At 44.5% G+C, this 22,891-nt stretch overlaps 1 protein-coding gene and 2 pseudogenes across 3 annotated transcripts in view; 1 reads left to right on the top strand and 2 right to left on the bottom strand.

Moving 5' to 3' along the window:
- Window positions 1–9,588, bottom strand: part of VSIG10 (V-set and immunoglobulin domain containing 10) — a 36,950-nt gene extending 27,362 nt beyond the window's left edge. The window contains exons 1-2 of the mRNA XM_082668213.1: window positions 9,168–9,588; window positions 1,829–2,110 (exon numbers count right to left, since the gene is read on the bottom strand). Of these exons, the coding sequence (XP_082524339.1) occupies window positions 1,829–2,110; window positions 9,168–9,246 (361 nt within the window). The 5' untranslated portion in view covers window positions 9,247–9,588. The remainder of the gene's footprint in view (window positions 1–1,828; window positions 2,111–9,167) is intronic.
- On the top strand, window positions 4,547–4,797 carry LOC309830965 (small ribosomal subunit protein eS27-like; annotated as a pseudogene). Its single transcript has one exon. The product of its transcript is annotated as a small ribosomal subunit protein eS27-like (transcript).
- Window positions 9,589–19,589: 10,001 nt separating the features above from the next.
- Window positions 19,590–19,802, bottom strand: LOC309831029 (large ribosomal subunit protein eL38-like; annotated as a pseudogene). The gene has a single exon. The product of its transcript is annotated as a large ribosomal subunit protein eL38-like (transcript).
- Between the last annotated feature and the right edge of the window lie 3,089 nt (window positions 19,803–22,891).

Below are 22,891 nucleotides of genomic sequence, written 5' to 3'. Positions count from 1 at the left end.
GTGCTAGGAGGGCTGTACTCCTCCGAAGGCTCTAGGAGAGAACCCTTCCTTGTCTCTTCCCTGGCTGCTGGTTATGGCCGTCCATCTTTGGCATTCCTTTGCTTGCAGCTACATTACTCCAATCTCTGCTTCTGCCACAGTACGACATTCTCCCTGTGTCTCTGTCTTTGCATGCATTTTCCTCTTCTTATAAGGATACCAGTCAATTTTAATTAGTGCCCACTCTAATGACCTCATCTTAAGTTGATTATATCTGCAAAGACCCTATTTCCAAATAAGGTCACGTTCACAGGTATCGAGGGTTAGGATTTCAACCTATCTGTCTGGGGGACACAATTCAACCCATAACACCAGTCCTATCCGGCCCCATATGGTCTGGCCCTGCCTTCCATGTCTCACACGTCCTGCCCTCTCACACCCAGGGTTCCCACCACACCAGCCTTCTCCTCATCCACACATGCACCATGTTCAACCCATCTTGCACTAGTTCAATTTCTGCCTGGATCCCTCTCTCTTATCTTCATGTGACTGGCTCCTACGTATCATTCAGCTTCAATGTCACTCTTTCCAAAAGCTCCTCTCTGACCCACAAATGTAAAATGTTTCAGAGGATCTGATCGCATCACCCCATCTCAATTCTCTGCACAGCACCTGTCACTCTGAAACTGCCTGATGCATTTGTTTACCTGCTTATTGTCTGTCTTCTCCTACTAGGATGTCAGCTCCACACGGGTATAGACCTTCTCTGACCTGTCCATTCTTGTGGCCCAGTGCCTAGAATAGTGCCTGGCATTGGGATCTCAATAAATACATATTGACTAAAGGAATGAGTAAATAATTTATAGATGAGAAAAATCAGGGAGCAATAGTGATCACATGGGTATTTCTACTCAATGACACACCCTGGGTATAGAATGTGGATATCCCTCTAAACCAGTGACCAACAAATTTTTCCGTAGGGGCCAGAGAGTAAATATTTTAGGCCCTGCAGGACACACAATCAGTGTCACAGCCACTCAGCTCTGAGGTTGTAGCACTAAAGGCAGTCAGAGATAACATGGGAATGAATGAGTGTTGTTGTGTTCAAATAAGACCTTATTTATGGACACCGAAATGTGAATTTCATATAATTTTCACATGTCACAAATATCATTCTTCTTTTGATTTTTTTCAACCGTTAAAAATGTAAAAAAAAATTTGTCACTTGCAGGCCATACAAAAATAGCAACAGGCTAGAAATGGTCCACAGGTTATGATTTGCCAACCCTTGCTCTAAATTCATGCATATATATTGACAGACTGATTTAGGAAAGACAGTAGTAACAGTAGCTCATACCAAGCCCTGCATTTAGCGCTACAGCATAAGAGCATATACCTGATAAGGTATGCAATGCATTGTCCCCAATTAACAAATAAGAAAAACCAAAGCTACTGAAAAAGAGTTATTAAGCTACTTACTTACTCAAGGTGACCTAGCCTTAGGATTGGAACTCAGTCAGTCTGACTTGATTATGTTATACTCTGACTTTGTTGCATAATAAAATGAGATTGATAGTGAGGATGATATTAACAAGCTAACTAATATGCCAGGAGCCATTTACAGCACTGTATATAGATAAACTGGGATCTATTCCTCACAGCAATTCTATGAGGCAAGAATCCCTTTTATCTCCACTATACTGATGAGGAAATAACAGGTATGAGATGTCATTTAGCTTGCAGATAGCAGAGCCCAGAATGAAACCCAGGCCATTGACTCCAAAGGCCTCCTCGGGTCCCAGGCTCTGAGCGCCATGCCAGCCAGTCTCAGTCCCCACCCACCACTTACTGGCCACCTGCAGCCACACCTGGAACCACCGAGTCTTGTTCAGGACCTCCCAGCAGGTGTAGTTCCCTTCATCCTGCAGGCTCAGCGCCTCCATGTGCAGGGAGCTGGCATTCACCAGAGAGAAGCGTGGCTGGGCTGGCAGGAGGCTGGAATTGGAGGACAGGAGGAAGACAGGCTCCGAGTCATTGCGGTACCAGGTTATGAGGCCCCTCGGTCCCAAGATGTTGCCACAGCGCAGCGTGATATTCTCGTGAACTTCTCCAATGACGACAGCCTCCAGTCCTGAGTGAGGAAAGGTCAGGCTGTTACCACCTTTTTTTTTTTTTTTGCGGTACGCAGGCCTCTCACTGTTGTGGCCTCTGCTGTTGCGGAGCACAGGCTCCTGACGCGCAGGCTCAGCGGCCATGGCTCACGGGCCCAGCCGCTCCGCGGCATGTGGGATCTTCCTGGACCAGGGCACGAACCCGTGTCCCCTGCAATGGCAGGCGGACTCTCAACCACTGCACCACCAGGGAAGCCCCACCTTTCTTGATCTCCCTTTTTGCACAGTCCCTCTTCATTAAGATTTTTTAAAAATCAGGCATGTGTTTTTGAGATGCAATAACACACAGAGCCCCACCCTGTCGGGATAATTGGCCAGTACCTGACAGTAATGAACTTGTGGTGAATCACAATTGCAAACAGCCCTAATAACCCCCTCTCCCCACTATCCATGCCCTTCACAATGTCACTCTGTGGCGCCCTCCCACTCTGACTCTGGCAGGGCCATGTGACTTGCTCTGGTCAAAGGGGTGTTAGTAAATGCGGTTCAAGCAGAGGCTTAAAAAGCACTGGTGTAACTGGGCTTGCTCACTCTCACCTTCTGCCACCACCCTGAGAAGGACATGCCTAGCTATGTGCCAGGGGGAGGATGACAACTATATGGTGCAGTCCCCAGTTGTCTCAATCCTCCCAGCTGTGGCCATTCTAGATCAGTCTTCAGCCACTCAGTGGACGCCCAGACATGTGAGTGAGCCCAGGCAAGATCAGCAGAGCCAACTGACAACCATGACAGACCCTTGAGCAATAAGCACTTATTGCCATTTTGTCATTGTTTGTTATGCAGCATTGCTGTGGTAATAAATAACTGATACAGGACCCCAGTGGTTTTATTTGCCTAGCAATCCAGAAGAGGGGAAGGAAGAGGGCTTTGGCTTTGTTCCCTCTTTCCTGCTGCTCTCTCTGTCTCTCTCCATCTCGAGTCCAGTGCAAGACCTCTCAGCAGCTCCAGGCAAGAACAAGCTCACGGTGAGGACTTTGGGGCATGCTCTGTGCCAGGCATTGGGGAGCTAATGGTGGGCAAAACAGAGACCACCAGGATCTCACAGTCTAGTGGAGAAAACAGACAATAAACTGGCAATTACAATGCAGTGTGATAAATAAGACAACAGTGGCTCAGAGAAGGGGCTCCTAAGTCCAGCTGTGGTTTTTGTCAGGGAAGCTTCCTCCAGGAAGCCATACTGAGATCTGATGGACAGGAAAGAATTAGCCAGGTGAAGGTGAAGCTGGGGTTCCCAGGCAGAAGGAAAAGCCCGGATCAGCAGCAGCACTGTTAGAAATGCAGATTATCAGGTCCCACCCAGAACATCTAAATCAGAAACAAACCAGGGGTGGGTGGTGGAAGGTAGAACTCTGCACTTTAACAAGCCCTCCAGGTGATTCTGATGCTCATTCAAGACTGACAAATGCTGGGACTTCCCTGGTGGTCCAGCAGTTAAGACTCCCGCTCCCAGTGCAGGGAGCCTGGGTTTGATCCCTGATCAGGGAACTAGATCCTACATTCCACAACTAAAAGATCCCGTGTGCTGCAACTAAGACCTGGCACAGCTGAATAAGCGTTTTTTAAAAATTAAAAAAAAAAGACTGACAAATGCTAAGGCAATTGATTTGGCATAAGACTGCCACCAGGTAAACAGAAGCGAATGCAGCCAGTTTTGCTGAGAAGTGTCACAATTTTCCAGCCCCCTCCACAACCAGTGCCCAAATACAAGGTCTCTTACTCATGCTGTCACATTCAATAGATGAGAGAAGTGTGATGCAAAGAAGGGAAGTGGGCTGGCCCAAAGTCCTACAATGAGAAGGGAGCAGCATGCAACTAGAGTCTAGATCTCTCCATTCAGTTCTTTTCCCACCACATCAGAAGTTTTCAAAGTACGTGAATATATTGGGGTTTTGTGAAAGATGATATTTCATTACAAAATAAACTGCCTTCAACAGTGGTATTGGGACAATCAGATTTCCATATGCAAAAGAATGAAGTTGGATCCCTTACCTCACATCATATACAAAAATTAACTGAAAATCAGGAGTCCCCTGGCAGTCCAGTGGTTAGGACTCAGCACTTTCACTGCCATGGCCCAGGTTCAGTCCCTGGTCAGGGAACTAAGATCCCACAAGCCGAGTGGCAAGGTCAAAAAAAAAAAAAAAAATTAACTCAAAATAGACCATAGATCTATATGTAAGAGCTAAAACTATAAAATTCTTAGAAAAAAAAACAAAAGAATAAATCTCTGTGATTTTGGGTTAAGCGATGTTTTCTTAGATATGATACCAAAAGTAAAGTGACAAAAGAAAAATAGATCAACTGGACTTCATCAAAATTAAAACTTTTGTGCTGCAAAGGACACCATCAAGAAAGTGAAAAGACCTTTCCAGCGGTGACGATCTACCCATGAGAACATGCTTCTCGCAAAGGATCTCCTTCATCCCTCTCTGGAAGAGAAGAAACACAAGAAGAAGCGCCTGGTGCAGAGTCCCAGTTCCTATCTCATGGACGTGAAATGTCCAGGGTGCTATAAAATCACCACCACCTTTAGCCATATGCACAGACAGTAGTTTTGTGTTTTGGCTGCTCCACTGTCCTCTGCCAGCCTACAGGAGGAAAAGCAAGGCTTACAGAAGGATGCTCCTTTAGACGGAAGCAGTATTAAAAGCTCCCTGAGGGAGGAGATATAGGGATATATGTATATGTATAGCTGATTCACTTTGTTATAAAGCAGAAACTAACACACCATTGTAAAGCAATTATACTCCAATAAAGATGTTAAAAATAAATAAATTAATTAAAAAAAAAAAAAGCGCCCTGAATCAAGATGAATGGGAAACCATCCCAATAAACACAGTTTGGATACAAAAAAAAAAAAGTGAAAAGATAACCCACAGACTGGGAGAAAATATTTGCAAATCACATCTGAGAAGGGATTTGTATCCAGAATATATAAAGAACTCTCACAACTCAACAATAAGAAGACAAATAATACATTTTAAAAATGGGCAAAGGATTTGAATAGACATTTCTCTAAAAGATAGACAAAAGGTCAATACACACATGAAAAGATGCTCATCATTAGTCACTAGAGAAAGGCAAATCAAAACCACGGTAAAGGGCTTCCCTGGTGGCGCAGTGGTTGAGAGTCCCCCTGCAGATGCAGGGGACACGGGTTCATGCCCTGGTCTGGGAAGATCCCACATGCTGCGGAGCGGCTGGGCCCGTGAGCCATGGCCGCTGAGCCTGTGCGTCCGGAGCCTGTGCTCCACAGCGGGAGAGGCCACAGCGGTGAGGGGCCCACGTACAGCAAAAAAAAAAAAAAAAAAAACCATGGTAAGATACCTAACACTTCACACCCACTAGAATGGCTAAAATCAATGACAATAACAAGTGTTGGCAAAGATGTGGAGAAACTGGAACCATTATACATTGTTAATAGGATTTTTAAATGGTGCAGCTACACTGGTAAAGAGTTTGGCATTTCCTCACAAGGTTAAAATTATCATATGACTCAGCAATTCCACTCCTAGGTGTATATCCAAGAGAAATGAAAACATATCTACACAAAAACTTGTACATGCATGCTCACAGTTATTCATAACAGCCAAAAGGTGGAAACAACCCAAATGCCCATCAACTGATGAATGGATAAATAAAATGTGGTATATCCATACAACGGGAATATTATTAGGCTATAAAAAGGCCGAATGCTACAGCATGGATGAATCTTGAAAACACTATGCTAAGTGAAAGAAGGCAGTCATAAAAGACAACATATTGTGTGATTCCACTTATATGAAATGTCCAAATAGGCAAATCTATGGAGATAGAAAGTAGATTAGCTATTGTCTAGAGCTGGGGAAGTGGCTTGTCTGGGGATGGGGGCGGGTAGTGACGAGTGACTGTTAATACTTAAGTAGTGGGCTTCTCTTTGCGGTGATGAATTAGTGTTCTGGAATTAGTGGTAATGGTTGCATAATCTTGTGAATATACTAAACACCACTGAATTGTACAGTTTAAAAGGGTGAAGTGTATGCTATGTAAATTATATCTCAATTAGGTTGTTATAAAAAAATTAACTGCTACCTGCCTTTGGAATACCTTCCCTTTCATAAAAGAAAGAGTAACAGTTATCTGTATTTGGCCTTTTGTCTGGTTAGAAGGGGCTCCCTCTGAAAGATCAGTCAGCCTGGAGCCACAGGACATTCTGACTTCTTCCCCATTTTGGCCACACCATTCCCCAAAGCCAGGGCAAGATGGAAAAAAAAAAAATTCTAAGCCACTTGCTGGAAGGCAGAAAATGTCACCTAAAGCTAGAGATTCTGAAACAAGCAAGAAACGCTTCTGAACAATCACTTTAAAAAGCAAGTGAGAATTATTTTTAAACAATTAGGCCTGGGGACCCAAGTTCTCAGTGGCAATCCCCACTGAGGAGAGAAGTACGGGAGAATTACAGATGCAACGTGTGTTCACGAGATCTGCAGACCTGTCCCTTCCCCGGCTCCTTGGCAAAAGCCCTGGCGAAACTTTAGTCTTGGAACTTGAGCTAACATCGTCTTCTCCTCCAAGGAGTAGAATGACATAACCACAAAATACACCATTTTAAGGCATTTCACTTCTCCTGGCTTTGCTCACTCCATTCTTTTTAACCACTGAAAGTGACCTTAGAGATCCTTCAGTCCTGAGGGCTGGGTTAAAGGTGAGGGCAGGCTGAGTCAGGGCTCAGTGGAGAAGAATTACAGTCATCAATTAGTGATGTCTGACATGGACAAGGAAAGAGTGGTCCCTGAGGGTGCACTAGTTCCATGATTGATCATCCTAAACCCCCTCATTTTACAGTTGAGAAAATTGAGGTTCAGAAAGATTAAGTGATTTACTTAAGGTCCCACACAAGCCATTGTGAGAGCTGGGACTGCTATTCAGGTCTTCAATGCTCCAGGTCACAGGAATTTACTCTGGTCTCCCAACCAGAAGGGTGAGACAATAAGACACAGTAACAGTTTGTGTTACTAGAAGTCATCCACCAGGTGCCCAGAGGGTCCCCGAAGGTCCCCCAACCTTAAATGCAGAATACGGACCAAAGGAAGGGGCAATAGAAGCAACCATTTCCCAGCGCTGCCTTCATATTATCATTTACAGAGTTGACATTGTACTCAAACATTTATTCTTTTCCCTACCAACCTTTCCCCAGGAATGACCCCAGGTTTACAACCTGAGGTGACAGTGGGGGGCATGAACATTGTCCAGAGTTAAGTGACAGGAGAAAGACAATATTTTCCCCCCAGACAACTTCTGACTTGAAAAACAAAGAACAAAAATACAAAGGTATAGTACAGGGGTCTCTACTCAATGATCTGTGGTGACCTAAATGGGAAGGAAATCTAAAAAAGAGTGGATACGTGTACACTTAGAGCTGATTCACTTTGCTGTACAGCAGAAACTAACACAACGTTGTAAAGCAACTATACTCCCATAAAAATTAATAAAAAATAATAAAAGTTTAAAAAATAAAATAAATAAAAAACCAAAAATACATCAAGCGAGGCAAGCCCCCTGGCACTGTACACAAAGGTGAACTTGGCCTGGGCATCAAAATAACTGGGCATGGCAGTGGAGGAAGCCTCCCTGTGAGGTGAGCTGCAGCCAGTTCATTCCAGTACAGATTTCAGCTCAGGGTTCTGATGTCCCGAGGCCCTTGATAGTCACAGTGCGGTACACGCTGCGCACAGCTGGGGAAAAGGGAATACACAATCACCTTTAACTTGCAGGGTCGGCCAGTTGGAGGCCGTGTGTCCGCTTCTCCTCCTCACAGCACAGTGACCACTAAGTATATGCCTGGAGGGGCCAGCAGGTCATGTCCATGGCTGTAGTGGGCCAGGGGTAAGTACTGCAGCAGGGAGAGGGGGAACCAATTTGCAGTCACCTGCCCTAGATGAAAATGGGTAACCACTGCTCAGTTCCACGTGGGAAAGCAGGCCATGTGCTGCCAGATGCTCAGAGTTTTCCATTTAAATGAGAAATCTAGCTCATGAGAAATTTTACTATTTCAAAATAATTGCTAAAAACAAAGCAAAATAAAAACATGGGAGAGCCTCACAATTAGGAAGTTTGGGCACTTGCTGCTAGGAAGCTCGGGGTAGGGCAGGCAATTCCTCTAGGAACCTACAAGAGATCAGCTGGGTGTGGTGGACTGGGTAACCCTGAAAATAGGACTCTGCAAGTATTCTGGGAAACTGCATCTCCTTTCCCTCAACCCGAGTCCTCTCACATGCATTCGCTGGTGAATTAAATTCAAAAGTAATTTTTCAATCTTTTTAAAATTCTATGTGTTTTTGTAAGCAACCCTCTATTCTTTATTGTTACAAGGCAGAGCAGAGATGAACCGTTTAAGACCTTTCGCCAATCATGTCAAGTGTAAGAGGTGATGTCAAGTGTAGGGGAAGTTTTCTGTAAGTCTGAAATTATTTCAAAGTAAAAGTTTTGTTTTGTTTTGTTATTTAAGTGAAGGAGAAAAGCACAACTTTGCGACAGTCCACACAGGTCGGCTTGCAGGAGTGTGTAGGGAAATTCACAGGTTACAGGTGCAAGTTCAACCTTGGGCAGAGGGAGGAGAGGAAAATAAAGGAGCCTCGAATTTGAGAACCATCACAGCACGTAAAACCAGAACGCGAATTTACATCCGACGCTTAAAAAAAATAAAAATAAATATTTTACGCCTCTTCAATTTTCCCATCTTCAAAACTCCCATCTTCGATTTCCCCAATTTTCCCATCACCTCTCCGGAGGCCCCTCGAGCCTCGCCGGCTGCCCACTCCAAGGGTGGGGATGTCTCGCCTTCTATCAAGCGTCCGGGAAAATTCCTTCCTGCAAAAAGCCAAGCTGCAAGCAGGAAACTCAAGATCCTCCCGGGGCGACTTCGGGGCCGCGGCACAACTGGATCCGGCAGAGTCGGAGGGAACTCGGTCCCCGGCTCTCCCTCCCCACCGTTGACTGGCAAAACTCAACTTTTCCCTCCAGATCGCAGCCCCTTACCTGCGGCGACCCAGCGGGCCAGTAGCGCCCCGAGGCAGACGAGGACCCGGGGCTCGGACGCCCGGACGCCTGCGGCCATCTCGCCCCAGATGCGGGCAGGGGCCCCTCGGGAAACGCAGGCTCCGGCTTGGCTGGGTGTGCGCCCCCAAGGACTCCTGCTCCTGGGGTAGTACTGAGTGCTCCTCCCAGGTCCTCGGAACGACGGAGTAACTCCACTTTCCGCAACCCCCAGGAAGGATGCTTGGGGTGAGCCCGATGTCAGGGTCTGGGAGCTGCGCTGGTCTCCGAGCGCGATTCTCTCTCCCGAGCGCCCGGCCCGGGGTGGGAGGGCGCACCCCGCCCCCTGCGCCCGCCACCCACTCCCGCTGGCGGAAAACAACAGGAGCTGGGCTCCCTCCCGCCCATCCAGGCGGGAGCCCAACTTCCTCTACCTTGGCCCGGGAGGAGGGCTTTACGCAAAGGGCGCACGCCGGGGCGCGCCGAGCCGGGTCGGGGCAGGCCTGGGGAGGAGCACAGAAGCTGGTCCCTCCCCGAGCCCACTCAGCCAGGCTGGGCCGGGCAAAGGCCTGCGGCTGCTGCAAGACGGCACCCTCGCCCCGGCCCGCCGGCTGCTACCTCCCGGGCGCTCCGGATGCGGCGCCCGGAGGAGCGTCGCGAGCCGGAGGGGTCGCCTGACAAGGGGCAGAATTCAGGGTCCCCTCGGCTTAGCTGTTCTAGGGATTCTTAGTTGTATTCCTGTGCCCCGGGCGGACGCCAGGGCCGCCATCGCTGCCTTTCTCTACCCTTTGCAGAAGGAAGGCAAGTCTAGAGCAGGAGAAAGATGATCCCTTAGACCTTCCAGCCAAGAGCAGCCACGAGACTCTGGTCCTCCGGTTAACTGGCTGAGACCACACAGTAAGAGCCAGGGCAGCGGAACTGGGTTCCGGGAGCTTTTTTGTTTTTCCTTTTTAGTTCCCCCACCCCCATCCAGTCTGGTTCCCAGAGAACTTCATTCCCAGTCTAAAATCCCCCTCTTCCTGCCACACCCCCATCCCAGCCTTCTGTCCTAGGGAAAACACGGTTATGATATACTCAGGAAGAGCTGATCCTTGAAACAGCCCTACCAGAAACTTCCTCTTGAAAGAAACAAAACTGCAACTAATAGAGTGAAATATTAACTGTAGACTCTAGGAAGTGGATATGGGAGTGTTCCCCTTCTTTGGATTTTTCTATGTTCGAACATTTCCCCCTCATCTCATCATAAAATGTTGGGGAAAAAACAAACAATGCTATTAAGAAAATCATTCGATCTGTTGCCCAAAGGCCCCTTACTGAAATACGTTTTCCATGAGGAAATCCTCTTGAAACCACTAAAAGTGTATGTTTCACCCATGAACTGAGACATGATGCTGCACGGTTCCTTTTTTTCCTCTTCTGCTCAATGATTTTACCTCTTCAGCCAGCTCCTCAAAGTTTTCCTCCTTCCTCTCCCCCTTTTGTTTCTGTTTTTCATCTTTTACTTGGTGATGGAAAGTAAAGTATGTCCAGGACGCACTGTCCTGTCTTCCCCGTGCCCGGCACCTCGGTTACCACCCAATATATATTTGTTAAATAGACCAATGAAAGTTGATTGGTTTTGATATTGAAGCTGCTCAAGCTTTCCTGACAAACACCTCATATCCTCACCTGAAGTTAACAAGATATAAGTACAATTAATAAGTGACAAGTTTTCAGCTGAGGGTCTGGAATTTTCTGTGACCCTACTGGTGCCTCACAGGGGGACTTGCTCAGAGCACACCCTCCTGGTATATTTGCTGAATCAAATGGACAGTCTCTTGACCAGTTCTCCACTCCTACAAGGATCAACCTCCCACAGGATATTTTACAACAGTGATTAGAGCACCTCACATTTGCATAGCTGGGGCCTTTTTCTAAAGCAGTTTTAGAAACTTAATCTCACTGGGCCCTCCCTCCAACCCTTGGACCTAAAGAATCATTCAATCCCATTTTACAAGTGAGAAACCCACAGCTAGGAAGTTAAGCTCCAGGTCACAAAGCCGGTTTGTGGTAAAGCCAGGTCTGGAACCCATGTCTGTCTGACTCCAATTCCTGCCAAACCAAGTTCCAATCTTGTCACTTACACAAAGGCTGCCATGGTCTTGTCTACTTGAAAGAAAAATGTGCAATGTAAAAGTTATGAGTTAAGTTGAATTTCGAGACCTTACTGAGGACCACAGCCCCAGAGACAGTCTCTCAGTTAGCTCTGAGGAACCACTCGAAGAGGTAAAGTACAATCCAGGATGTACATGACCTTTTTCGCTGGGAAAAACATGTAGTCAAGCATCAAAAGATTACTGATAACAACAAAGAACAGACATCTTAAGTTAATGATTTTAGCATTTTTCTATGTACGGAAAGATGCAAGAATTGGGGGTCATTTGAAATTTTTCCTTAGATATGCATCTTAACCATTTAGGGGCCTGTATATCCAAAGCACAGAATGTTTCCTGTTTTCTCCATCCTGAATTCCCCAGAGGTTGCACTGTTGTGGGCCACTGCAGTGGCTAGCGGCTTAATCCTTGTAGAACTGGAATGGCAGGCAGTATATTTTTCTTTATAGCCTGGATGTTTTGGATGTCACCAGACCAGCAGACATGGGCATTTCCCTGAGCAGGGCTCAAAGGAAGCCTCCAGACTACTCAGTGTGGGACAGAGCTGGCCCAGGAAGCACCCACTCTCTCTGGTTTGGGGAAGGCTGTTGCTGACTCTGAGATAGGACTTGTTAGGAAGTGCCCTGCCGTAACATCCAGTTGTGTTTCAGGCCACTCTGGACAGTGGAAAATGCCCTACCTAGAACAGTGACATTGGGGGTGAGTTGGGGGTTCACTGTGGGGTCTCTAGCAAGGTAGGGGTCTTTCAAAGGCCTAGTTTCACTTATCTGCACCTTATAGTCAATGTTTACCTCATGGGATGGCCGTGAAGATAAAGTAAGGGACTCAAAAGTCTTTAAAGCATCGCTTTGGGGTCTGTCATTTGAGATGCGCCCCAACAGAACCTGTCAGGACTCCTAAATCCTGCAACCAGATATTAAACATGAGGCTCAAACACCTCTCAGCTCAGGCTGCTACACATGGCTGTTTTTGTTTTGTTTCATTTTCACCTCCCAAGAATTGAAAAAACTTACTCTATTTTAGGTGCTTTGTGTCCATTCATTCATTACCCTTCCCAATTGACATATGGCTCAGAGCGGCCAATTTACATCTCAAGTAAATGGGGGAGTCTGGATTTGAACCCAGGTCTGAGGGGGTGTCATCTTTTTTTTTTTTCTTTTGGCCACGCCTGTGCTGCATGCAGGACCTTAGTTCCCCCGACCAGGGATCGAACCCGTGCTCCCTGCATTGGGAGCACAGAGTCTTAACCACTGGACCGCCAGGAAAGTCCCATGAGGCAGTGTCATCTTGATCAGTCTTGGTGGGAGGAATGGGGTGGGGCTCCTGCCTGACTCCAGAGCCAGCGCTCCTGCAGCCTGGGTCTTTGAAGCCATCCAGCCACCTATTATTTCCGCCCCACTACTCCTCTTGCCAAGTCCCCTCCCTAGAGGTAATGCTGAAAGGTTTCTTAGCAACAACATGCTTCTCCGTTCAACCTCTCCTGGGGGCTCAGAAAGGGCGGGCCAGTTGGGAACAGCTCAGATAGCAGCCTGGCCCCTCAGGTCCAGCTCTGGACCCCTCACTTCAAGAATTACTGAGAGGTCTGTCTAGTGGGATGCCTACCGTGTGCTATAAAACTATAGAACTAGAACTATGGAGGGGGAATAAAAAGGGAGATTGGGATTGACATATACACACTACTATATATAAAAGATAATGGAAACCTACTGTATAGCACAGAGAACTCTATTCAGTGCTCTGTAATGACCTATATGAGAATGGAGTCTAGAAGAGAGTGGATATATGTATATGTATGTATACCTGATTCACTTTGCTGTACAGGCAGAAACTAACACAACATTGTAAATCAACTATACTCCAATAAAATATTAATTTTTAAAAAAAGCATTACTAGGAGGTGGATGTCAAAATCCTACTCATGCCTTCTTGGATGGGTCGGGGACCCACAGGCTGGTGCCTCAGAAACCAGGGGCAACAAAATCAACCTGGCTTCTTCTCTGGAGAAGAAAGCCTGCTAACCCTTCCCCAAACACCACCTTCTCTCACCTCTCCTCTGCCTTCTGCCCAGAAGAAAAGAATTGAGGTGCAGGTGCTGTAGCAAGAAAGTTCCAAATCAGGTGAAGTTCCAAAAAGAAGCTGGCTGGGGGACTTCCCTGGTGGTCCAGTGGTTAGGACTCCACACTTTCACTGCTGGGGCCCTGCGTTCCATCCCCCATCTGGGAACTAAGATCCCGCAAGGTGCGGCCAAAAACAAAGCTGGCAGGATGAGACGGGAAAACGAAAAATACAGAGTTGCAAAATGAATCTATTTTTGACCAAAGCCCAGCGTCTCCTCTCTGGACTCAAGACCAAGAGCTTGAAGTTCAGTGTCTCCAAGTGACAAAGAACCACGGGACTTGGAAGCAGATCCACCCTCAGAAGATAAAATGCTGCTTACTGAGGCATGAGGAAAGTGATCATCCAGTGCCCTGAGAAATGGGCAACCAGCAGCTGAAAAGAGATGCATGGCTCACTCATCCTAAAGGATGAAAGGAGCCCAGCCTGTGCTGGTGAATGTGGAACCACAGATGCTCGGCTGGTGGCAGTGAGGGTGATTGTAGTGTCCGCCAATTTCCATGGTGTAAATACGTCCACGACAACCAATTACAAGTTATCACTGTGAAGTTACTGAACTATAGGCAGCTCTCCAGAGCCAGTACCTCTGGAACAGACCACTTTCCCCCCATAAGACGACTCCAAGGTGGGAAACAACAGGATTATCCAGGAGGAGACCTGCTGGGAGCCAGTTGTGCCAGATGACTCAGGTGAATACATTCTCCCATCAAACTCCTGTTCTCAGGAATTCCCTGGCAGTCCACTGGTTAGGGCTCTGCGCTCTCACTGCCAGGGGCCCAGGTTCCATCCTTGGTCAGGGGACTAAGATCCTGTAAGCTGCGTGGCCAAAGGAAAAAACAAAAAACAAAACAACTCCTGTTCTCTGCTCTCATCCTCACCTATTGAGTGCATTTGTCGGCCAACACAAATGTTACCTTCCTAACTCCAAATCGGGACATGTGGATTGGCAGTCACAAAGGTATTGAATTCATGGGGACAGAAGAACTTAGTAATCTCAGGGTATCCTGAGAAAGCTTGGATGAAGCATTTTCCTGAAGTTGTCTATTTTTTAGATAGCATTTGCTGTGTTCCTGATTATAAACATGAGCATGTTATGCTTAGTCTAGAATAATGAAAAAACAAAGAGAGAAAAGAAAATGTAACCATAAGTCATCTAGAAGTAATCACTATCATCACCAGGAACTTTTCTGCTGCATTCCAATGTGTGATTTTCTTTTTTTTTATGAAGTTGTGATGACATTTTACAGTTTTCATTCCTACTTTTTTCCCCTAAAAAAGTTATTATATTAAAAATAGACATTGTGTGTTTTTGACAACTAACTAGTTTTTTTAACTGGAAAACTAATAAAATGCTAATGGTTTAAAAAAAAGTCCAGATGAACCTTGCAGACATTGTGCTAAGTGAAGTAAAGTAGTCACAAAAGAACAAATACTGTATGACACCGCTTATTTGAGAGGTACCTGGTGCAATCCAGTTCCTGGAGACAGAAAGTAGAGAGGGTGAGGAGTGGGTAGAGAAATGGGGAGGTGTTTCATTTATCTGTCATTTCCATTTTGCAAGAGGAAAAGTTCTGGAGATGGATGGTGGTGATGGTGGCACAACAATGTGAATGTACCTAATGTCACTGAACCATACACTTAAAAAGGTTAAAAAAGAAAAGGTTAAGACGGTAAATTTTATTTTATTTTTTTATTTTGGCCACGCCCACGCGGCTTGCAGTTCCCCGACCAGGGATCGAACCTGGGCCATGGCAGTGAAAACACGGAATCCTAACCACTAGGCCACCACGGGACTCTCAAGACGTAAATTTTATGTTATGTGTGTTTTACCACAAATTTTTTTTAAGTAGAAAAAAATGGGAAAGTGACAAAACAATGAGGGGAAAAATGATATATAGATGGGACAGAGAACATAGATACTTCATTGGTGTTTGTGAATAAAAAGTTAAATCAAACAAACAAATTCCAAGCACTTTTGTAATGCAATTATATCTTGAAAGTGAGCCATTTGTCCACCTCCCCCAGGCCTCAGTCCTCTTCCCCAGGGACAACCAGTCTCACCAACTTCTGGAGACTACAGTCTTTGCTGGTTACCTAATATGCACCCGTTGGAATATTACATACCCGTTAACACTTGTTTTCAAAGTTTATGTAATGATAGAGGATCCATCTATTGTGATTACCCAGATGTGTGACGTTCAATGAGAGTTTTTTTCAACATCACTGTTGAAGTATGTTTCACATAACACACTTTCATTCTCCCACTTAAAGTCTACAGCTCAATGGTGTTTAGTATAGTCACAGGGTTGTCAGCCATCACCACAATCAATTTTAGACTTGTTTTACCTCCAAAAGAAATCCCTTACCCTTTAGCTATTACTCTCAATTCCTTCCACCCGCCACACCCAACCCCTGGCAAACACTAATCTGCTTTCTGTCTCTACGGATTTGCCTATTCTGGACATTTCATATAAATGAAACCAAACACTGTGTGTTGTGGCTGGCTGCTTTCACTTAGCATAAAGTTTTCCATTAGCATAATGTGTTCATCCGTGTTGTAACAGGTATCAGTATTTCCTTTCTTTCTATGGCAGAATTATATTCCAGGGTATGGAGATAACACATAGTGTTTATCCATTCATCACTTGATGGACATTCAATAGGTATTTAAGCAACTAAGGGACTCAGAGAACTTGGGGCACTTCTTTTCTAGTTTCCTCTCTGCCTTAACCATCATTCCACTCACGTCTTCTGGAGAAAAGATTGTTCTTGCTTCCTTTGATGCTCTACTATGAGCAGATGCTGGCATTTTACAAAAGCCTGCCTCTCTTTACTTTGATTGGGCTCTCAGTATGCCAAGGCACTGGCCTGGAACGTGGTCAGGTAGCGTTTTATGCCATTATTTTTTCTTTTTCCGAAGATTTCAGTCAAACTCCTTCGGCTGTGTAGCCAGGAATTCCCAACCTCTTAGGGTCCCAGAATCTGATCTTTGTTCGCTTCAATTCTTTCTCCCACCTTGCAAAAGTTCCATCCCATTTCTCAAAGACAAGTGCATTAAACTTAAATCCACTCTAAGATTTTTTCATTCCCTGTCTAGAATTCCCTGTCTCTGCTAAACTGGCAGAGACACAGTACCTACTTGCATCCTGGCTTTTCCAGCCAATGGCTGACTTCTTGCAAGATTTTGAGAAAATTTCCTCATAATATATAATAATGCTCTTGCCAGGCACACTTTCTATGGAAGTTCTCCTCCTATTCTTTGAGCAGACTTCAGAAGGAGGTACAAATCTTATCGACATTTTACAAATGAGGAAGCTGAGGCTCAGAGAGGTAAAGTAACTTTCCAAACAAAGTCACAGCCTCCAGCCCATGTTTATAGAATGAATCACTTCTGCTCTGGGCCTCACATTTACTGACAGAAGTAAAAACTTGGACTGGGGAAAGGGAGGATTAAGAAACTTGTGATGAAAATCTATGTACCCTCTAACCAGGAAAATACACATATTCACAACATTTTAAAAGCAATTTCAAGGAGTTAGGGGAAAAAAAACCATCCTGCAGGTCTAAACTGGAATTGTCGACTGGGTTGGCTGGGCACAGGAGGAAGTGAAAAATCTCACTTACAAGGTTGAATCACCAGGTGGCGCTCTCAGTCCTGAATGGACCCTGGGTTCCACAGCCAAGGTCTTCCAAGAGATAGGAGTTGGTCCAAGCTGCCTGGAACTCAAAGAATTTCAGAGGTTGTTGGTTCAAACAATAACCCTCACCATCAGAGGAGGAAAAGCGGCAGTGTGCTCAAGGTCACAGCTCATGGACAAAGCCAGAACTCACCCACTTATCTGATATTTCTGAAATGTAGCACATAGTTCCCTTACTCTGAACAGAGCGCAGTGGACACAATGCAATCTTTTCTCATGACGATTCCAGGAATGACCCTTTGTGTCTGAACGTTGCTATCTGTGGGAACCAGAAGGGCTTATCTCACACACAAAATGGCCCCAGACTGCTGTTTCTTTAATTCCTCCTGCAGGTTAGGCACTGAGTACGGGTTTGGTTCCTCCTATCTGCCAGGTTTGCTTACGTTTCCATGTGTCCTTAGGTAAGTTATTTACCCCTCTTGGAGCCTCCGTTTCTGGGGGTTATTGAGTGGACTTGATGAGGCATGCGCCAGTAAAGTACCCTGCAGGCAGTAGATGTCCAGCAATCGGTAACTATGAACATAACTGTGCTTCTTGCTCCTGTCAATTTGCTGTTTAATTTGTTGCTTTATACATTCTCTACCTTGGAACCCAGACGACTAAACTTATTAGAACTCTGGGTAAAATAAGAATACAGAGACACTAAATGAGAAACTTACCTGCTCCGCTGTGGACTCTATGACCTTTGTTTTTGTGGCTTGGCAGTCTTGATTCTCGGCTGGGTTCTGGAGAGGCAGGGGTTCCAGGTGGGCACCTTCAGAAGATATAGGGCATTTGTGGAAATAGAAAGGAGATGGAAGGTTAGATTCCTGGATAAGTAAGTTACTTTTAGGTTTAACTACCCTAGACCTCCTTTTTCTTCTCAGCATGTATTTCTGACCATTCTGTCGATGGAAATAAGAAAACGCACAACATGAATTGTGTGTTTCAGTTTTATTCAGGGACCTTATTGAGGACAATAGCCTGGGAAAGAGTCTCTAAGTAACTCTGAGGAACTGCTTCAAAGACATAGAGGGAGAGGCCAGTATACATATGATTTTGGTGAGGGAATACGTGCAGTCAAGCATACATCTCGGTAAACGGTTACTGCTAGTCACAAGTAACAGGTATCTCAGTTCATGATTTTAGTGCTTTACTATGTGTGGGAAGATGCAAGAATCTGGGTTCATTAAAATTCCTCCTGAATATACACCCTAACTATGTAAGGGGCCTGTTTTCTAAAGTACAGAGTACCCCATCCTGGTTTTCATCCTGAATTCCTGTCAGGGTGCACTGTCGGTCAATCACTGCAGTGGCTAATGACTTAATCCTTGTAGAAACGGGTGGTGAGCAACATTCTTTGTTGTACAATTCCAATGTCAAATAGCAATGAATCTGTATTTTTACAAATAGGAAACTCCCAAAAGGCAAAACCCCAAGGAATGTGAAATTTCACTTTTCAGCGCATTTGTTCATTGCCAAAGTCCTTTCAGACATATACACTCTTCAGTCACTCACACACTCCAGCCCTGGAGTCCATCTCCTCCCCTCTGTTCCCACACTCCTTACTGGAGTTCTGACCTTTACTGTGTGCCAGGCACCATGCTGGATACTGCAGTAACAATGGGGAACAGAACAAAGAGAGGGCTTTGCCTTCATGGAGCCCACACTCATCCCTGTAGCTCCAGCAATGTCTGACAATGACTGCTTCAATCAAGCCATGGTGTTTCTACACCCCCATGTCCCCCACCCATGTTCTTGCTCTTTCCACTACCAGGGATGCCCTTTACTCCCTCCTTCACCTGGCTAATTCCCACAAATTCTTTGGGCTCAAGTGGTCACCTCTTCCAAGAAGTCTTCCTTGGTGTACACAGCAGGGACAGGTACCCTTCTCCTGTATTCCTGTAGCACCCTGTGGAAATTTATATCAGAACCCTTGCCACTCTGAATTGTAAGAATCACTTTACATGTCTGTCTTCCTGCTCCAGCCTGGAATCTCTCTGAAGGTATGGACAATGTTTCATCCGGGTCTCTGTCTTCAGAGTCTAGCACAGGGCTTGGTAGACATTCAGTAAATGGTAAGTGAACAAATAGAGTGTTGGCCCCAACAGAAACGAACGGCGACACTGAATGTAGCACTCACGAGAGGATTTATTTTGGCATCTCTTGCTCACAAAACTCTAGAATCTTGAAGATGGTTCTTGTTTGCCCAAAACTATCTTCTTGACAATCAGTTCAGCTTCTCCCCTTCCAGGGGATATCTGGCCTCCCCAGGAGTTGTTTATCTTCCCTGCTTCAGGGTACAGCCTGTCTTTTGGGGACCATCTTTAAATGGGCATCTTCATCTAAGTTTATATAAAGTCACAGGTAAGTTTCACTGCTCTTGTCCTCAATATTTATCTCCTTAGTGACTTTTTCACTTTCTTTCTTCTCTTTTTAATTTTTAAAATTTCAGTACAGTTCAAATCAGCATGCGTGGTTCATTTCAGCTTCTTCACTGCCAAAGCTGGGGGCAGGAACTGCTTCAGCTTCTCTGCCTTCTCTTTTTCTGTGATGACCAAGGTGTAAAGGTATCTGCTGCATCAAACTTTAAACTTCACATTATCCTTATTTTTCTTGATCTTGACAGACTTGGCATCCTTTCACCTGGCTGTAAGCAGAAAGTCCTTGATTTCCTCAATTTTGTGAGCCATGGCAATGAGGCATGGAGAGCCTGGCTGGCACCTTCCATCCAGGCCCGGGGTCCCCAGATGTCACCCAGCCTGGATTACCACGGATTACCCCCCATTCCCCACGTACAGCCTGCGAGACACTCACTGCCACTTCTTCACTTTCTTATGCTCTCTGTTTCCCAGCCTGCCTTCCAATCTTTTCTAACCAGCTGCAGGATAAGACCCTGGGTTCTGGTATCAAACACACTCAGATTTATATCTCAGGAATTCCCTGGTGGTCCAGTGGTTAAGACTCCGTGCTTTCACTGCAAAGGGCACGGGTTCAATCCCTGGTCAGGGTACTAAGATCCCACAAGCCGTGCAGCCAAAAAAAAAAAAAAAATTATATCTATAGCCCACTGCTACTAAGCTTCCCTATGAGATCTCTCTGAGCCTGTTTCCTCTGTTGTAAATGGCAATGATGGGAATGATAACTATAGCCCTTATCTTAGGATATACTGAGAAGATTATATGAGAGAAAGCCATTATGAGAGGCTTAGCGTGGAACCTGACAAAGAAGAAAGCTGAATACATATCATTATGTCATTTGGGACATGCAGAATATGTATATTATTATTTTATAATTTATTATAATATTATAATTATATAAAGATAATATCAATAAAATAGAATAATAAAATATAACATTATAATTATTGGATTGGCCAAAAAGTTCGTTCGGGTTCTTCCATAACATCTCACAGAAAAACCCGAATGAACTTTTTGGCCAATCCAATATATAAATTATAATATAATTCATAATATTTTACAATTACAATTATAAAAATTATAATTTTTATCTACATTTTTTATATCAAATAATCAACAGGACCATACTAATTATTTGGCTTACTCTAGTTTCCCGTTTTTGAAAACTCTTCCTGCTTGTCAATTAAGCAGAAATATTTTAATTGTCTTAAAAGGAAAATTTGTAAACATATAATTTAAAATAATTCAGTCCACCTGTGGGAAGCAAAAGTCCCTGTAACAAATCTTCTTAAGTTCTTTATTTCTCCCTAAAAAAACCCAGTTAACTGTTGTTTATCCTTCCAGTTGTGTGTTTACATACACATGAATTATATACAACATGTAAACATACAGATTTTTTTAAAAGCATAGATGAGATCACACACTATATATTTGTAAGCAACTTGCTTTTTTTTGTTTTTTTACCCTTTTAAATAAAGTGTACAGTTCAGTGGTTGTTTGTACATTCACAAGTTTGTGCAGCCATCACCACTAATTCCAGATCATTCTCATCACCTCAGAAAGAAACCCCATACCCACTGGCAGTCACTTCCCATTTCCCTTCCTCACACCTCCCAGCTCCTGGCAACCACTGATCTACTTTTTGTCTCCATGGAATTGCCTATTGTGGATATTTCGTATAAGTGGAATCATATAATATATGGCCTTCTGTGCCTGGCTTCCTGTCACTACATTTAAGTTCAGCTAATGCTTTTTAAAGATTACCCAGTATTCCATAGTTATGATGATTCCATAGTGTGGATTCATCATAATCCAGTTAATCCTCCACTCAATGGGCATTTAAGTTGTTTCCTTTTTTTCATTATCACAAACTACAAAACAATGAACACCCCATGCTTCATAGCAATGTTCAGGCTTTGTGAACCTTGTGAAATTTCCTGCAGGAAAAATTCTCAGGAGAGGTATTATTATTGGAGAAAAAATCACGCATAGTGAAATTTTGATAGATCCTGCCAAATTGCCCTCGAGAAAAGTTATATTACTTTCTAGTCCTTCCAACAGTGTGAGTTGAGCATTGCCCCCAGTCTTCGTTAATGTTGTATATTCTAGGTTTAAAAGAGAAGTGATTTCTAAGCTCACTTTCCCTGCAATCACACCAGCTTGTATGGTAGAAATAGCGATATTTTGGGGTACATTGAGTTAAATGAAATATATTATTAAAATTAATTTCACCTGCTTTTAATTTTTATTAAATTCACCTGCTTTAAGAAAAAATTTTTAATGTGACTACTTCAAAAATTTTAAATTACATATGTGGCTCAACTTTTATTTCCTTTTTTTTTTTTAGTGATCAAATCGAAAACTTTTTTTTTTTTGCTGCGTTGGGTCTTCATTGCTTTGCGTGGGCTTTCTCTAGTTGCGGCTATCAGGGGTTACTCTTCATTGTGGTGCGCGGGCTTCTCATTGCGGTGGATTCTCTTGTTGTGGAGCACTGGCTCTAGGTGTGGGGTCTTCAGTAGTCATGGCACTCGGGCTCAGTAGTTGGGGCTTGTGGGCTCCAGAACGCAGGCTCAGTAGTTGTGGCACATGGGCTTAGTTGCTCCTCAGCATGTGGGATCTTCCTGGGCCAGGGCTTGAACCTGTGTCCCCTGCACTGGCAGGCGGATTCTTAACCACTGTACCACCAGGGAAGCCCTCAACTTTTATTTCTATTGGATGCTGCTGCTTGAGAGTTAACCGTGACCTCTATCCTCCTCCTGAACATCCTGTTATTGCTTTTTACAATCAATGCACATTTATATTTACCCATATGTTTACCAGTTTCTTTGTTCTCCATGACTTCTTGCATGTCCTTCCTTCAGGTACATATATCCTCCCAAAAGAACTTTTTTGGGGGTATGTTTTTCAGCACAAATATGAGAATGGGAACCACTGTATCTTAGTCTAAAAGGGTATTGGATGATAGTGTGTATATATATATATATATACACACACATATATTTTTGTATATGGGGGGGTTATTTGGACTCTTAATCGTGGGAGGAGGGGTTGAGTTAGAGAGATGGAAGATACTTCAGTGAACTACACATCTTATTTCCCATGACAGCAAATTGAAATGTACAATCATAGTCAAGGTGTCTCACGGGAAACTGAGAAGAACAATACACCATATGTTATGTAGAAGTCCAATGTCAGTGTGTAAAGCCAAACACGTAGCCCCTCAAACTACTTACACTGTAGTAAATTTGAATTTTAAAAGTAAATTTCTTTTTGGGATTTCTGTGGCGGTCCAGTGGTTAAGACTCTGTGCTTCCACTGCAGGGGACACAGGTTTGATCCTTGGTCAGGGGAACTAGGATCCC

The sequence above is a fragment of the Grampus griseus genome (assembly GCF_964374135.1).
Source record: "Grampus griseus genome assembly, chromosome: 12".
NCBI classification, from domain to species: domain Eukaryota; kingdom Metazoa; phylum Chordata; class Mammalia; order Artiodactyla; family Delphinidae; genus Grampus; species Grampus griseus.
The sequence above is the reverse complement of the archived record's forward strand: the minus strand, read 5'-3'. Positions and strand labels throughout refer to the sequence as shown.